Source organism: Choloepus didactylus, chromosome 7 (genome assembly GCF_015220235.1).
Source record: "Choloepus didactylus isolate mChoDid1 chromosome 7, mChoDid1.pri, whole genome shotgun sequence".
Classification (NCBI taxonomy): domain Eukaryota; kingdom Metazoa; phylum Chordata; class Mammalia; order Pilosa; family Megalonychidae; genus Choloepus; species Choloepus didactylus.
In genome coordinates this window covers 84,067,836-84,086,738 of record NC_051313.1, presented here as the reverse complement: position 1 = coordinate 84,086,738, position 18,903 = coordinate 84,067,836, and the positions used below count along the sequence as shown (strand labels likewise).

The following is an 18,903-nucleotide window of genomic DNA, read 5'->3' as shown; positions in this document are numbered from 1 at the left end:
CACTTAGGTGAAGGAGAATCATTTTTTCAACTATTTTGAATAGTTTGTCAATATATCCACTTGGTAATTTGTATTCACATAGGTCAGCAAAGCAGCTTTAGTATTTAAAAATACATAAATATAGGCAAAGCCTCTTACAATTGCCAAGTGCAGTGCTAATTCAGTAGATGCCAAGTGCAATGCCAATTCAGTAGAGTTTAGAAGAGTCAATGCCTGCTTCTTGCAGCTGGGAGGCATGAAATGGGGAAATCCACTTATTATTTCTGCTGATCCTCATCCTAATTTTGTCAGAAAAATTATCTGTTGCTATGACACTTCCCAGCTGTCCCATTGGCAAGTAGCCAGATTTGAAAAGATAGTCTTTCTAATTTCAGATTAGAGGACAAAAGAATAGAAAATTTTATTATTTTGGTTTTTTGAAACAAGCTCTGCTGCTGCACAAAGTATGGGGGTGCACTAGGTGATTTTTACATCATGAGAGTAAAAGGGCACATAAATTTTTGTTGTATAGATTTTTATCACGATAAAATTATCTTTTCATTTCCTTCAAGATTTAGATATAGATATTGCTTGTATCCATTCAAAAATTATTAAAAACATATGACTAAAGGGCCTATTGGTAATTGTAATTTTTCTTTAATCTATTTTAGGGAGATATGGGACCTCCAGGACCACCAGCCTTAACTGTAAGTATTCTGGAAATCAAGGTTCAAAATTGAACTATGTTATCCTATTTATCATTCACACCACATCATAACTAAACCAGAATTTAAAACCATAGGGTATTTTGAGAAATATCAAGCCAAACCTACACATTTTAAATATAGGGCAACTGCCTACAATATGAAGTATTTGACCTGAGGTCATGCAGGTAGTTCCTAGAAAAGTCTGGAATTAATACCTACCCTGTACAATTTTCTCTCTCCTACAAACAGTTCATTATTTTGTTCCTTAAATGTATATTCTTAACATCACATTTAAAATAAATGGAAGCAGAGACAGTTCTACATACTCTAAAAACTGTAAGAGAACAAAACTATAACTACCCAGTGTGTAAAACCAGCTACCTATTTAAACTGATTGTTACATTCCCCAAATTCTGCCAAAGACCATTGATTTTCTTATGCTTTTGGCTTCTAAAATTTGCAAATTTTATGGCAATTTTCAGTAAGGATTTATGAGAAGAGTTTATAATGTGTACAAAATGGGATTTTCTTAATTGAATGCTTCATCATTTATTAAACATTTAATTATAAATATATAAGGCCTTTTTATATTTAGATGCAATTTACTATTACAGATTTTCTTCATAGGTCATTAAAGATTCTCATTTAGCTAAACAATTTGGTGTAAGATGAGTCTAAGCCTAACAGAGAAAGAGAAAAGTTTTTCAAGAAATCATTCGTGGCTGGAGGTCTCTCAAAATTCATGTTGATATTTTCTAATGATATAAATTGAGAATTTAACTCATTGGCTTTAATAGACCTGTTCATCACAGAGGTCAAGTTTAAAGAAGTCTTCTAGCAATCTGGATAGAGCTCATCCCATCATTTCAACATAGGAATCCCAATGCCTGCATGCCTTGGATCACCTTTATCCTTCAACTTGAAAAACCTATTATGAATAATATGTTCATAATGTCTTTCACAGGTAATCTTTGAAACTCTTACTTAAAGGACAAATATTTCCTTATAGATGGAAAATCTAAGGTACAAAACAAGTAACTTAGAAATAATCAAATTCAATTTGCAATAGAAGTCTATATTTTAAACTAAGATTTTTATTTTCAAGATGGAAATAAAATCTGTTTGTTTGGGAGTGACATCATCAACATGGCGATGTAAGACTCCCCAGGAAAAGTCTCCCCTTAGAAACAACTAATAAAAGGAAAAATCCCACTTGCTTGGAACTCTGAAGGATGATAGAGGCTGGAAAAGGGCTCCAAAAATGCTGAATCAGGAAAAAAGAGAAAAAAAAACCTGAAAAAAAGTAGGAGATTTACAACCAGACAGCCTGTCCAGGCCCCTCTCCCTCACTTGGTCCCGCACAGCTTGGGAGTTGCACAGAGGCAGCTTGCCAAGGTCCTGGTGTGGATGCAGACCCCAGAGCCACTCACAGCAGTGAGTAAGAGTCCCACACATATCCAGGCACAGGGACCCGAGTCTTCAGAGACCCAGGGCGAAACACAAATGGCCAAGGAGCACCACGTACAAAAATGCTCCCAGATTAAAAAAAAAGAGAGAGAGACCACAGCAGAACCGTTAGCAAGAGGTGCACTCACTCAGCCAAGACTGCTTGCTAGCTCCCTTAAGAAAGGTTGGACATTTTTGGATTAACCCCATATGTTTCCCCAGGGTGGGATACCCAAATGGGGAAGTAAGTGGATGTAGAAAAGCCTCACAGAAGAAAAAAAAAAGAGAAAAAGGAGAGGAAAGCTGAACTGCTGTAAGGTAGGTCAGGTCTCAGACTGAGAAGTATAATGGAAAGGAATGTGGAGTGAGTGAAAAGGGACACTGAGTGAGGAAAAGTTAAACAAATCTTAAGAGCTAGGGAGATAATTATGAGCAAAAACAAACAAAAGCTCAGAATCCCTGGAGAAGGAACAGAGAAAAGGAAGTTTTCCCCTGTAAGAGCACAATTACAAATAAAAGGGAAATCTTAAAGTTGTACCTGATATCCAGGGTAAGAAGGAAGTGCAGAAGACCTGAGAAAATTTGAACAATTAAACACAGGCTACAATAAAGGTCCATCATAAGTTGGACTGAGTGTCAAATAATGTGCAAATATATAGTCAATCTAAAACAAAACCCTAGACAAGAGGGAGAGATTGACTTTCAGAGTTAGCACATCAAAATAATCGGATGCCCAGACATCTGCAAAAAATTGCAAGCCATACTAAGAAACAGGAAGCTATGGCTCAGTCAAGGGAACAAATTAAAACTTCAGAGGAGACACAACTTTGGAACAACAAATCAAAGAAATTCAAACAAATTTCCTAAATCAATTCAAGGAGATGAAGGAAAATATGGATAGAAATAAACTTTTGACAAATATAGAGCTAAAGGATATTAAGATGACAATGAATATGTGTCCAAAAGAATTAGAAAGTGTAAAAAGAAACATAACAGAAATTATGGAGATGAAAGGCACAATAATGAAAATTAAAAATACACTATGAACATGCAACAGCATATTTGAACAGAGAGAAGAATCTGTGAACTAGAAGACAGGACAATTGAAATCATACAGACAGAAGAACAGAAAGAGAAAAGAATAGAAAAAATTGAGCAGTATCATGGGGACTTGAGTTAACAGCATGGAACATACCAACATATGTGTCCTGGGTGTACCAGAAGAAGAAAAGAAGTGAAAAGGGGAAATAATGATCAAAAATTTCCCAACTCTTATGAAAGACAAAAATATACATGTCTAAGAAGTGTAATGTTCTCCAAACAGAATATACCCTAATGCACCCACTCCAAGACACATACTGATCAGATTGTCAGATGCCAAAGATGAACAGAGAATTATGAAAAGCAACAAGAGAAAAGTGATTCATCACATACAAGGGATCCTCAATAAGACTAAGTGCTGATTTCCCATCAGAAACCAAGAGACAAGAAGGCAGTGGCAAGATATTTTTAAGGTACTAAAAGAGAAAAACTGCTAGCCAAAAACTCTGTATCTGGGAAACTGTTCTTCAAAAATAAGGGAGAGGGAGGCGGGGCAAGATGGCAGACTGGTGAGCTGTAAGTTTTACTTACTCCTCCAGGAAAGTAGGTAAAAAGCCAGGAACTGCGTGGACTGGACACCACAGAGCAATCTGTCTTTGGGCATACTTCATACAACACTCATGAAAACGTGGAACTGCTGAGATCAGCGAAATCTGTAAGTTTTTGCGGCCAGGGGACCCGCGCCCCTCCCTGCCAGGCTCAGTCCCGGGGGAGGAGGGGCTGTCAGCTCCGGGAAGGAGAAGGGAGAACTGCAGTGGCTCCTCTTATCGAAAACTCATTCTACTGATTCAAACTCCAACCATAGATAGACTGAGACCAGACACCAGAGACTCTGAGAGCAGCCAGCCCAGCAGAGAGGAGACAGGCATAGAAAAAAAACAACACGAAAAACTCCAAAATAAAAGCAGAGGATTTTTGGAGTTCTGGTGAACACAGAAAGGGGAAGGGCGGAGCTCAGGCCTTGAGGCGCATATGCAAATCCCGAAGCAAAGCTGATCTCTCTGCCCTGTGCACCTTTCCTTAATGGCCCTGGTTGCTTTGTCTATTAGCATTTCAATAACCCATTAGATCTCTGAGGAGGGCCGTTTTTTGTTTTGTTTTTTTTTTTTGTTTTTTTTTTAAATCCTTTTTGCTTTTTCTAAAACAATTACTCTAAGAAGCTCAATACAGAAGGCTTCAAAGAATTGCAATTTGGGCACGTCAAGTCTAGAGCAGAACTAAGAGAGCTCTGAGACAAAAGGCAATAATCCAGTGGCTGAGAAAATTCACTAAACAACACAACTTCCCAAGAAAAGGGGGGTGTCCGCTCACAGCTACCATCCTGGTGGACAGGAAACACTCCTGCCCATCGCCAGCCCCATAGCCCAGAGCTGCCCCAGACAACCCAGTGTGACGGAAGTGCTTCAAATAACAGGCACACACCACAAAACTGGGCGTGGACATTAGCCTTCCCTGCAACCTCAGCTGAATGTCCCAGAGCTGGGAAGGTGGAGCAGTGTGAATTAACAAAGCCCCATTCAGCCATCATTTGAGCAGACTGGGAGCCTCCCTACACAGCCCAGCAGCCCAGAACTGCCCTGGGGGAACGGCACTCACCTGTGACATAGCACAGTCATCCCTCAACAGAGGACCCGGGGTGCACAGCCTGGAAGAGGGGCCCACTTGCAAGTCTCAGGAGCCATACGCCAATACCAAAGACTTGTGGGTCTGTGGCAGAGACAAACTGTGGCAGGACTGAACTGAAGGATTAGACTATTGCAGCAGCTTTAAAACTCTAGGATCATCAGGGAGATTTGATTGTTAGGGCCACCCCCCCTCCCCGACTGCCCAGAAACACGCCCCACATACAGGGCAGGCAACACCAACTACACACGCAAGCTTGGTACACCAATTGGGCCCCACAAGACTCACTCCCCCACTCACCAAAAAGGCTAAGCAGGGAAGAACTGGCTTGTGGAGAACAGGTGGCTCGTGGACGCCACCTGCTGGTTAGTTAGAGAAAGTGTACTCCACGAAGCTGTAGATATGATAAATTAGAGATAAGGACTTCAATAGGTCTACAAACCCTAAAAGAACCCTATCAAGTTCAGCAAATGCCACGAGGCCAAAAACAACAGAAAATTATAAAGCATATGAAAAAACCAGACGATATGGATAACCCAAGCCCAACCACCCAAATCAAAAGACCAGAAGAGGCACAGCACCTAGAGCAGCTACTCAAAGAACTAAAGATGAACAATGAGACCATAGTACGGGAGATAAAGGAAATCAAGAAGACCCTAGAAGAGCATAAAGAAGACATTGCAAGACTAAATAAAAAAATGGATGATCTTATGGAAATTAAAGAAACTGTTGACCAAATTAAAAAGATTCTGGACACTCATAGTACAAGACTAGAGGAAGTTGAACAACGAATCAGTGACCTGGAAGATGACAGAATGGAAAATGAAAGCATAAAAGAAAGAATGGGGAAAAAATTTGAAAAACTCGAAATGGACCTCAGGGATATGATAGATAATATGAAACGTCCGAATATAAGACTCATTGGTGTCCCAGAAGGGGAAGAAAAGGGTAAAGGTCTAGGAAGAGTATTCAAAGAAATTGTTGGGGAAAACTTCCCAAATCTTCTAAACAACATAAATACACAAATCATAAATGCTCAGCGAACTCCAAATAGAATAAATCCAAAAAAACCCACTCCGAGACATATACTGATCACACTGTCAAACATAGAAGAGAAGGAGCAAGTTCTGAAAGCAGCAAGAGAAAAGCAATTCACCACATACAAAGGAAACAGCATAAGACTAAGTAGTGACTACTCAGCAGCCACCATGGAGGCGAGAAGGCAGTGGCACGATATATTTAAAATTCTGAGTGAGAGGAATTTCCAGCCAAGAATACTTTATCCAGCAAAGCTCTCCTTCAAATTTGAGGGAGAGCTTAAATTTTTCACAGACAAAGAAATGCTGAGAGAATTTGCTAACAAGAGACCTGCCCTACTGGAGATACTAAAGGGAGCCCTACAGACAGAGAAACAAAGACAGGACAGAGAGACTTGGAGAAAGGTTCAGTACTAAAGAGATTCGGTATGGGTACAATAAAGGATATTAATAGAGAGAGGGAAAAATATGGCAAACATAATCCAAAGGATAAGATGGCCGATTCAAGAAATGCCTTCACGGTTTTAACGTTGAATGTAAATGGATTAAACTCCCCAATTAAAAGATATAGATTCGCAGAATGGATCAAAAAAAATGAACCATCAATATGTTGCATACAAGAGACTCATCTTAGACACAGGGACACAAAGAAACTGAAAGTGAAAGGATGGAAAAAAATATTTCATGCAAGCTACAGCCAAAAGAAAGCAGGTGTAGCAATATTAATCTCAGATAAAATAGACTTCAAATGCAGGGATGTTTTGAGAGACAAAGAAGGCCACTACATACTAATAAAAGGGGCAATTCAGCAAGAAGAAATAACAATCGTAAATGTCTATGCACCCAATCAAGGTGCCACAAAATACATGAGAGAAACACTGGCAAAACTAAAAGAAGCAATTGATGTTTCCACAATAATTGTGGGAGACTTCAACACATCACTCTCTCCTATAGATAGATCAACCAGACAGAAGACCAATAAGGAAATTGAAAACCTAAACAATCTGATAAATGAATTAGATTTAACAGACATCTACAGGACATTACATCCCAAATCACCAGGATACACATACTTTTCTAGTGCTCATGGAACTTTCTCCAGAATAGATCATATGCTGGGACATAAAACAAGCCTCAATAAATTTAAAAAGATTGACATTATTCAAAGCACATTCTCTGACCACAATGGAATACAATTAGAAGTCAATAACCATCAGAGACTTAGAAAATTCACAAATACCTGGAGGTTAAACAACACACTCCTAAACAATCAGTGGGTTAAAGAAGAAATAGCAAGGGAAATTGCTAAATATATAGAGACGAATGAAAATGAGAACACAACATACCAAAACCTATGGGATGCAGCAAAAGCAGTGCTAAGGGGGAAATTTATAGCACTAAACGCATATATTAAAAAGGAAGAAAGAGCCAAAATCAAAGAACTAATGGATCAACTGAAGAAGCTAGAAAATGAACAGCAAACCAATCCTAAACCAAGTAGAAGAAAAGAAATAACAAGGATTAAAGCAGAAATAAATGACATAGAGAACAAAAAAACAATAGAGAGGATAAATATCACCAAAAGTTGGTTCTTTGAGAAGATCAACAAGATTGACAAGCCCCTAGCTAGACTGACAAAATCAAAAAGAGAGAAGACCCATATAAACAAAATAATGAATGAAAAAGGTGACATAACTGCAGATCCTGAAGAAATTAAAAAAATTATAAGAGGATATTATGAACAACTGTATGGCAACAAACTGGATAATGTAGAAGAAATGGACAATTTCCTGGAAACATATGAACAACCTAGACTAACCAGAGAAGAATTAGAAGACCTCAACCAACCCATCACAAGCAAAGAGATCCAATCAGTCATCAAAAATCTTCCCACAAATAAATGCCCAGGGCCAGATGGCTTCACAGGGGAATTCTACCAAACTTTCCAGAAAGAACTGACACCAATCTTACTCAAACTCTTTCAAAACATTGAAAAAAATGGAACACTACCTAACTCATTTTATGAAGCTAACATCAATCTAATACCAAAACCAGGCAAAGATGCTACAAAAAAGGAAAACTACCGGCCAATCTCCCTAATGAATATAGATGCAAAAATCCTCAACAAAATACTTGCAAATCGAATCCAAAGACACATTAAAAAAATCATACACCATGACTAAGTGGGGTTCATTCCAGGCATGCAAGGATGGTTCAACATAAGAAAAACAATCAATGTATTACAAACACATTAAAAACTCGAAAGGGAAAAATCAATTGATCATCTCAATAGATGCTGAAAAAGCATTTGACAAAATCCAACATCCCTTTTTGATAAAAACACTTCAAAAGGTAGGAATTGAAGGAAACTTCCTCAACATGATAAAGAGCATATATGAAAAACCCACAGCCAGCATAGTACTCAATGGTGAGAGACTGAAAGCCTTCCCTCTAAGATCAGGAACAAGACAAGGATGCCCGCTGTCACCACTGTTATTCAACATTGTGCTGGAAGTGCTAGCCAGGGCAATCCGGCAAGACAAAGAAATAAAAGGCATCCAAATTGGAAAAGAAGAAGTAAAACTGTCATTGTTTGCAGATGATATGATCTTATATCTAGAAAACCCTGAGAAATCAACGATACACCTACTAGAGCTAATAAACAAATTTAGCAAAGTAGCGGGATACAAGATTAATGCACATAAGTCAGTAATGTTTCTATATGCTAGAAATGAACAAACTGAAGAGACACTCAAGAAAAAGATACCATTTTCAATAGCAACTAAAAAAATCAAGTACCTAGGAATAAACTTAACCAAAGATGTAAAAGACCTATACAAAGAAAACTACATAACTCTACTAAAAGAAATAGAAGGGGACCTTAAAAGATGGAAAAATATTCCATGTTCATGGATAGGAAGGCAAAATGTCATTAAGATGTCAATTCTACCCAAACTCATCTACAGATTCAATGCAATCCCAATCAAAATTCCAACAACCTACTTTGCAGAGTTGGAAAAGCTAGTTATCAAATTTATTTGGAAAGGGAAGATGCCTCGAATTGCTAAAGACGCTCTAAAAAAGAAAAACGAAGTGGGAGGACTTACACTCCCTGACTTTGAAGCTTATTATAAAGCCACAGTTGCCAAAACAGCATGGTACTGGCACAAAGATAGACATATAGATCAATGGAATCGAATTGAGAACTCAGAGATAGACCCTCAGATCTATGGCCGACTGATCTTTGATAAGGCCCCCAAAGTCACCGAACTGAGCCATAATGGTCTTTTCAACAAATGGGGCTGGGAGAGTTGGATATCCATATCCAAAAGAATGAAGGAGGACCCCTACCTCACCCCCTACACAAAAATTAACTCAAAATGGACCAAAGATCTCAATATAAAAGAAAGTACCATTAAACTCCTAGAAGATAATGTAGGAAAACATCTTCAAGACCTTGTATTAGGAGGCCACTTCCTAGACTTTACACCCAAAGCACAAGCAACAAAAGAGAAAATAGATAAATGGGAACTCCTCAAGCTTAGAAGTTTCTGCACCTCAAAGGAATTTCTCAAAAAGGTAAAGAGGCAGCCAACTCAATGGGAAAAAATTTTTGGAAACCATGTATCTGACAAAAGACTGATATCTTGCATATATAAAGAAATCCTACAACTCAATGACATAGTACAGACAGCCCAATTATAAAATGGGCAAAAGATATGAAAAGACAGTTCTCTGAAGAGGAAATACAAATGGCCAAGAAACACATGAAAAAATGTTCAGCTTCACTAGCTATTAGAGAGATGCAAATTAAGACCACAATGAGATACCATCTAACACCGGTTAGAATGGCTGCCATTAAACAAACAGGAAACTACAAATGCTGGAGGGGATGTGGAGAAATTGGAACTCTTATTCATTGTTGGTGGGACTGTATAATGGTTCAGCCACTCTGGAAGTCAGTCTGGCAGTTCCTTAGAAAACTAGATATAGAGCTACCATTCGATCCAGCGATTGCACTTCTCGGTATATACCCGGAAGATCGGAAAGCAGTGACACGAACAGATATCTGCACGCCAATGTTCATAGCAGCATTATTCACAATTGCCAAGAGATGGAAACAACCCAAATGTCCTTCAACATATGAGTGGATAAATAAAATGTGGTATATACACACGATGGAATACTACGCGGCAGTAAGAAGGAACGATCTCGTGAAACATATGACAACATGGATGAACCTTGAAGACATAATGCTGAGCGAAATAAGCCAGGCACAAAAAGAGAAATATTATATGCTACCACTAATGTGAACTTTGAAAAATGTAAAACAAATGGTTTATAATGTAGAATGTAGGGGAACTAGCAGTAGAGAGCAATTAAGGAAGGGGGAACAATAATCCAAGAAGAACAGATAAGCTATTTAACGTTCTGGGGATGCCCAGAAATGACTATGGTCTGTTAATTTCTGATGGATGTAGTAGGAACAAGTTCACTGAAATGTTGCTATATTATGTAACTTTCTTGGGGTAAAGTAGGAACATGTTGGAAGTTAAGCAGTTATCTTAGGTTAGTTGCCTTTTTCTTACTCCCTTGTTATGGTCTCTTTGAAATGTTCTTTTATTGTATGTTTGTTTTCTTTTTAACTTTTTTTTTCATACAGTTGATTTAAAAAAGAAGGGAAAGTTAAAAAAAAAAAAAAAAGGAAAAAGACAAACAAGGAAAAAAAAAAAAAAAGATGTAGTGCCCCCTTGAGGAGCCTGTGGAGAATGCAGGGGTATTCGCCTACCCCACCTCCATGGTTGCTAACATGACCACAGACATAGGGGACTGGTGGTTTGATGGGTTCAGCCCTCTACCATAAGTTTTACCCTTGGGAAGATGGTTGCTGCAAAGGAGAGGCTAGGCCTCCCTGTATTTGTGCCTAAGAGTCTCCTCCTGAATGCCTCTTTGTTGCTCAGATGTGGCCCTCTCTCTCTGGCTAAGCCAACTTGAAAGGTGAAATCACTGCCCTCCCCCCTACGTGGGATCAGACACCCAGGGAAGTGAATCTCCCTGGCAACGTGGAATATGACTCCCGGGGAGGAATGTAGACCCAGCATCGTGGGATGGAGAACATCTTCTTGACCAAAAGGGGGATGTGAAAGGAAATGAAATAAGCTTCAGTGGCAGAGAGATTCCAAAACGAGCCGAGAGATCACTCTGGTGGGCACTCTTACGCACACTTTAGACAACCTTTTTTAGGTTCTAAAGAATTGGGGTAGCTGGTGGTGGATACCTGAAACTATTAAACTACAACCCAGAACCCATGAATCTCGAAGACAGTTGTATAAAAATGTAGCTTATGAGGGGTGACAGTGGGATTGGGAATGCCATAAGGACCAAACTCCACTTTGTCTAGTTTATGGATGGATGTGTAGAAAAGTAGGGGAAGGAAACAAACAGACAAAGGTACCCAGTGTTCTTTTTTACTTCAATTGCTCTTTTTCACTCTAATTATTATTCTTGTTATTTTTGTGTGTGTGCTAATGAAGGTGTCAGGGATTGATTTAGGTGATGAATGTACAACTATGTAATGGTACTGTAAACAATCGAAAGTACAATTTGTTTTGTATGAAAAAAAAAAAAATCATTCACGATTAATGGCATCCACCACAAAGGTGGTGTGATTAAAAAAAAAAAGTTTGTTCAGTGACTTCTAGCTGTTCTAATTGAGTATATAGCTGCTTAGCTGAGTACATAACTGCTTAACATTTCCCTGTCTCCAAGCAGGAAAAGGCCCAATGAGTAGGCTTTGGTCAATGGAACAAGAGTGTAATAAACATATGCAACTTCCAGACTATGCTGTAAAAAAAAAAAAAAAAAAAAATAAGGGAGAGTTTAAAACATTTACAGATAAACAGAAACTGAGAGAGAGTTCATCACCAAAAGACCTGTCCTACAAGAATTGCTAAAGAGAGTTACTTAGATTGAAAGGAAAGTACAGGAGAGAGTTAACTTGGAGAAGTGTGAAGAAGTGAAGATCTTCAAAAAAGGTAACTAAATGGGTAAATGCAAAACCCAGTAGTACTGTGTCCTCAATATATAACTCTACTCTTTACTTCTTAAAAGAGTTGGAATACAATTGAATAAGAAAAAGTCATATTTCCTGATAATGGATAGGCAAAATATAAACAAGTAATGTTGGAAATGGAGGGATATGGGAGCAGAGAATATTTTGAAGTTAAGTTGGCATCTTTTCAATTTAATAGTTTATGGATGTAGGTTGTGTAATACAAACCCCAAGGTAAGCACAAAGAAAGTATCCAAGAAATATACAGAAACAGAAATGAGAAAGAGATCAGTCAGATACATCACAATCAACTATACAGAAAAGGAGGCTGCAATAAAGGAAAAGAGACAAAGACATAAGACATAAAAACCAAAGGACAAAATCACTGAAGTAAATACTGCCTTTACAGTAATAAGATCAGATATTAATGGATTAAAGCTTTCAATCAAATGGCACAGATTAACAGAATGGATTAAAAAGCTTGATCCAACTATATGTTGTTTTTAGAAGAGACTCACCTTAAACCCAAAGACAAAAATAGGTTGAAAATGAAAGGATGGGAAAAGATATTCTATGCAAATAGTAACCAAAAAGGAGCTGGGGTAGCTATATGAATATTGGACAAAATAGACTTCAGGTAAAAAGCTGTTACAAGAGACAAAGAAGAACACTATTAATAAAAGGGTAAATCCACCAAGAAGAAATAACTATCATACATATTTATGCTCCTTACCACAGTGCCCCAAAATATATGAGGCAAACACCGGAAAACCTGAAGGGAGAAATAGACACCTCTACAATAATAGTTTGGGACTTCAGTACACCATTCTCATCAACAAAATAGAGCATTTAGACAGAAGATCAATAAGGAAACAGAGAACTTGAAAATATGATAAATGAACTAGTCCTAACAAATATGTAGAAAACATTGCACCACAAAACAGAAGGATACACATTCTTCTCAAGTGCACATGGATAGTTCTCTAGGACAGATCACATACTGGATCACAAAACAAGTCTCAATAAATTTTAAAAGATTAAAATTATCTTCTCTGACCACAATGGAATGAAGCTGGAAATCAATAGCAGTCAGAGAACTGGAATATCCACAAATATATGGGAGTTAAATAACAGAATCATAAACAATCAATGGGTCAGAGAAGAAATCATAAGGGACATCAGCAAATATCTTGAGATGAATGAAAATGAGAATACAACATATCAAAATTTCTGGGATGTAGTGAAGGCAGTGCTCAGAGGGAAATTTATAGCCCTACATGCTTACATTAAAAAAGAATAAAGAGCTAAAATCAAAGACCTAACTGCATACCTCGAGGAACTAGAAAAAGAATAGCAAACTAACCCCAAAGCAAGTAGAAGGAAAGAAATAACAAAGATTAAAGCATAAATAAATGAAATAGAGAACTTAAAAAAAAAAACAATAGAGAGCATTAACAAAACCAAAAGTTGGTTCTTTGAAAAGTTCAATAAAATTGACAAATTCTTAGCTAGACTGACAAGGAAAAAAAGAGAGAAGATTCAAATAAATTGGAAATGAGAGGGGGAACATTACTAGTTACCTCACAGAAATAAGAAGGATCATAATAGGATACACAAACAACTCTGTGCCCACAAATTAGCAACCTAGATGAAGTGGACAAATTCCTGGAAGCACATAAATAACCTACAAACTGACTCTAGAATAAATAGAAGAGTCCAACAGACCATTTACAAGTAAAGTGGGTGGATCACTATTCAAAAGCCTCCCAGCTAAGAAAAGTCCAGGACCAGATGGCTTCACAGGTGAATTCTATTATGCATCCAAAGAAGAATTAATACCAATTCTGTGCAAACTCTACCAAAAAATTGAACAGGAGGGAACAATCTCTAACTCATCCTATGAGACCAACATCACCCTAATACCAAAGCCAGATAAAGATACTACAAGAAAAAAATCACAGGCCAGTTTCTCTTATGAATATACATGCAAAAATCCTCAACAGAATACTGAAAAATTGCATCCCACAGCACATTAACAAATTATACACTGTGATCAAGTGGGATTTATCTCAGGTACCTAAGTGTGATTCATCATAAGAAAATCAATTAATGTAATACACACTGCATTAACAAATCAAAGGAGAAAAACCACATGGTCATATCAATTGACACAGAAAAAGGCATTTAATAAAATCCAGTATGCTTCCTTGATAAAAACACTTGGAAAACTAGGAATAGGAAGAAACTTCCTCAGCATGATAGAGGGCATATATAAAAAACCCAATATTGACATCATACTTAATGGTGAAAGACTGAAAGCTTTGCTTCTAAGATCTGGAACAAGACAAGGATGCCCACTGTCACCACTGCTATTCAACATTGTGCTGGAAGTTCTAGCTGAACAATTAGACAAGAAAAAGAAAAGCCATCCAAATTGGAAAGGAAGAAGTAAAATTTTCATTATTTGCAGATGACATGATCCTGTATATATAGAAATTCCTGAAAAATCTACAACAAATCTCTAGAGCTAATAAACAAATTCAGCAAAGTAGCAGGTTATGAGATCAACACACCCAAATCAGTAGTGTTTCCATACCCTAGTAATGAGCAATAGGAGGAGGAAATCAAGAAAAAAAAATCCATTTACAATAGCAACTAAAAGAATCAACTGCCTAGGAATAATTTTAACCAAGGATATAAAGGACTTACATGTGGAAAACAACGAAACTGCTAAAAAATTGAAAAAGATTTAAATAAATTGAAGGACATTCCATGCTCATGGATTGGAAGACTAAACATTGTTAAGAGGTCAATTCTGCCCAAAATTATTTAGATTCAATGAAATCCCACCCAAAAGTCCAACAGCCTTCTTTGCAGGAATGGAAAAGCCAATTGTTGAATTTATTTGGAAGGATAAGGGGCCTTGAACAGCCAAAACCATCTTGAGAAAGAAGAAGAAAGTTGGAGGTCTCACACTTCCTGACTTTAAAACTTGTTACAAAGCTAAAGTGGTCCAAACAGCATGGTACTCACAAGGGTAGATATGTTGACCAATGGAATCAAACTGATAGTTCAGAAATAGATCCTCACATCTCTGGCCAATTGATTTTTCACAAGGATGCCAAGTCCACTCAATTGGGTAAGAATAGTCTCTTCAACAAATAATGCTGAGAGAACTGGATATCCATATGCAAAATAATGAAGGGGATTCCTTATCTCACACCATACATAAAAATTAACTGAAAGTGGATCAAAGACCTAAATAAAAATCAGGACTATAAAACTTCTAGAAGAAAACATAGGGAAGCATCTTCAGTATCTTGTATTAGGTAATGGTTTCTTAGACTTTATACCCAAAGACCATGCAACAAAAGAAATAATAGCTAAATGGGACCTAACCAGAATTTAAAATTTTCAATTTATCATGAAAATGAATAGATAACCTACAGAATGAGAGAAAATATTTGGAAACCACATCTCCAATAAAGATTTAATATCCAGAATACATAAAGAAATCCTGCAATTTGACAATAAAAAGACAACCCAATTAAAAATAGGCAAAAGAATTGAAAAGACATTTCTCCAAAGAGGATATAAAAATGGCCAAAAAGCACATGAAAAGATGCTCAATACCATTAGCAATTAGGTAAAGGCACATCAAAACCACAATGAGATACCATTTCACATCCACTAGGATGGCTACTACTTAAAAAACAGAAAATTACAAGTGTTGGAGAGAATGTAGAGAAATAGGAACACTCATTCATTGCCTGTGGGAAGGTAAACTGGTGCAGCTGCTGTGGAAGATAGTTGGCAGTTCCTCAAAAAGTTAAGAATAGAATTACCACATGACCTGGCAATCCCATTGCTAGGTATATAACCAAAAGAATCAAAAGCAGGGACTAAAACAGATATTTGTAAACCATTGTTCATAGGGCATTATTCTCTATTGCAAAAAGATGGAAGCAAACCAAATGTCCATCAATCGATGATAGAAAAATTTGGTACAATTGATACATAAAATGGAATATTATTCAGCAGTGAAAAAGAAGTTCTGATACATGTGACAATTTATATGAACCTTGACGACATCACATTGAGTGAAATAAGCAAGACACAAAAGGACAAATATTGTAAGATCTCACTGTTAGATCTTCATAGATCTTCTAATGAAACAATTAGAATAAGCAAACTCATAGAGGCAGAATCTAGAAAATAGTTTTATAGAGGTCTGGTTGAAGGTAGGGAATGGAGAGTTAATGTTTAAATTGTGCAGAGTTTCTACTTGGGTTGATTGTAAAGGTTTGGCAATGCATGGTGGTGATGGAGGCAGAACTTGTAATCAACAACACTGAATTATATATATGAATGTGGTTAAAAGAGGGTATTTTAGTTTGTATTTATGTTATGAGAACATAAATTTTAAGAAACGGGACTGTACAACATTAAAAGTGATCCCTATTATAAATGATGAACTATGGTTAATAGAATTATAAAACTATTCTTTCCTGAATTGTAACAGATGTGCCACACTGGTGCTAAGTTGATGATGGGGGTATGTAGGAACTCTGTATTGTATGTATTTTATACTTGATTTTTCTGTAAGCCCACAATGTCTCTAATTTTAAAAAAATACTGCTTGAGAGGAGGTTTCTAGCTGCGTATTCAATTCTTCATTATGTGTGGAGTTTATTTTTAAATCCTCTGGCAGTGATTTGATGTTAAGACTGCTTGTTTTACTTAAGATATGTGCTTGTTCTTCTTCAACTAAACTATACGCTCAACCACTCCACTTACTTATCTGATTTCCTAGTCATTTTCAACTCACATTTGAAAACCAATATGCAATCTTTATGTATTATTTCACCAGAAATGCAATCTGACCAGAAAACTTATTGGACTATATCTATTTCAGATTTTTTAAAAGACAGCTGATTTCTTTCTCCAAGTAGCATCCCATAAGTGTCTCTTTGCACCATTCATCTGGTATACCCTTAAGGAGTGCGTGCTAATTTTTATACTTGTCTAAAAATATGACAAGGCAAAAAACACTGTGCAATTAAATGTTTTGTTTCATAAAGTAAAATATTAATATATTTGCATATTCCTATTTTATACACTTGCCATTTCCTCCTTTCTTAATGTAGATAATCATATTTTAACTATGAAATAGGGAAGATCTATAATAAATATTAACTTACTAATTGATTTTAATGATGCATACTGATACATTATTAATTGAAATGATTGGTATCAGTCTTCAAGGAAGCCACAACAATTGATACTGCTGTATTTAGATTAGATAAAGCAGTGATATATAGGCATCAATAATATTAGGGTTTATCCATAACAGTTCTCAAGGCTGGTGACCTACGAAAATCACCTGGAGAGTTTTAAAAGCATATCAGTGTTGGGGCTCCACCTGAGAAATTCTAATTCAATAGAGCTGATGTAGGGCCAATATTTTTTAAAGCCCTCCAATTAGTTCCAAATGTGCAACTGGAGTTGAGAACCTGCATTGATGGGAACTGTAATAGAAAAAGCTTTCTTCCTACTCAGAAATTATTTTGGGGTTTTGGGGAAGTCTGGCTTTAATCTGAAATCCAACTTAATGTATGATAATAAGGAAATAACTTTTTCCATTATGGAAGCATTCTAGTAAAACCAAATTAAGATCAAGGCCTGCTTGAGAGCCAGGAAAGTATCTTTAATTAGAGCCTTAACCTAGCCATTCAAGTTATTCCCAGGGGCTTCAGGTGCTTTAATGTGGTGCTTTTCAAACTTTAATATGCACAGGAACCATTCATGGGTCTTGTTAAAATGCATATTCTTATTCCATAAGTCTTGGGTGGGGCCTGAGATTCTGCATTTCTAACGAACTCCTGGGGGATACAGATGCTACTAGTCCTCAGAGTACACTTTGGGTGACATGGAGTTAGTGACCTCTCCCCCCTCAGCTGCATTGCAGGCTCACTGCCCTGTTCCATAGATCAGTAGTTTTCCACCTTTACTGCACATTAGAATCACCTGAGGGGTTTTTAAAATCCCAATTCCATGGCTGCACCCTATGCCAATAAACTCAAAATCTCTGGGATAGGATCCAGGCAAAAGTTATTTTAAAATTTTCCCAGGTGACTACAATGTACAGCCAAGTTTGAGAACCAGTACACTGAAAGCATGGTCGATACTTGACAACTTTTTTCAGAGTTTGAGTGAACATTTTGGGCAAACTCATTCTATCATTATTCATATCAGAAACACCAAACATGATTCCTTTCAAAAGTTTTCAAGAAATGGCAGACTCTCTGTTAACATCTAAGATTTGGTCCCTGATTACTTTATAAAAGGTTGAAATTCCTTCTAAGATTTGGTTTCTGATTTCTGTATAAAAGGTTGAACTTCCATCTACACTGGCAAATCAATCAACAATCCTTAATTGAATAGAACTTCAAGCATTAGCAACTACAAGTACATAGAAGTCCAGAGAATGTTTACGCATACAGAGCGGAACTGCCCTGGATACATAAGGAAGAAAGTTAAAGGCTTTTTAAATCTATATATATACTAAATTTATTTTTCTTTCATCAGTGTGCCGGTTTGGATGTATTATGTCCCCCAAAACATCATGTTCTTTGATGCAGTCTTATGGGGGCAGATGTATTAGTGTTGATTGGGCTGGAATCCTTTGATTGAATTATATCCATGGAGAAATCAGCCCTGCCCATTCAGGGTGGGTCTTGATTTAAAAGAGCTCACAAACAGAAGGACCTCAGAGCAACTGAAAAGGACATTTTGGAGAGCAGCTGAGAGGGACATTTTGGAGACCGCTGCTGAAAGCAGACTTTTGCTGACACTTTGGAGATGTTAGCCCAGTGTTTGCTCTGGAGAAACTAAGACAGTACAAAACACCCCAAGAGCAACATTTTGAAGAAAGCACAGGAGCTGAGAGAGGGGCTAG

The 18,903-nt window shown here is 37.2% G+C and overlaps 1 protein-coding gene across 1 annotated transcript in view; it reads left to right on the top strand.

Annotated features, from left to right (window-relative positions):
• The window catches only part of COL19A1 (collagen type XIX alpha 1 chain), a 341,781-nt gene that overhangs the window by 171,536 nt on the left and 151,342 nt on the right, over window positions 1-18,903 (top strand). The window contains exon 15 of the mRNA XM_037844663.1: window positions 651-686. Within this exon, the coding sequence (XP_037700591.1) occupies window positions 651-686 (36 nt within the window). The remainder of the gene's footprint in view (window positions 1-650; window positions 687-18,903) is intronic.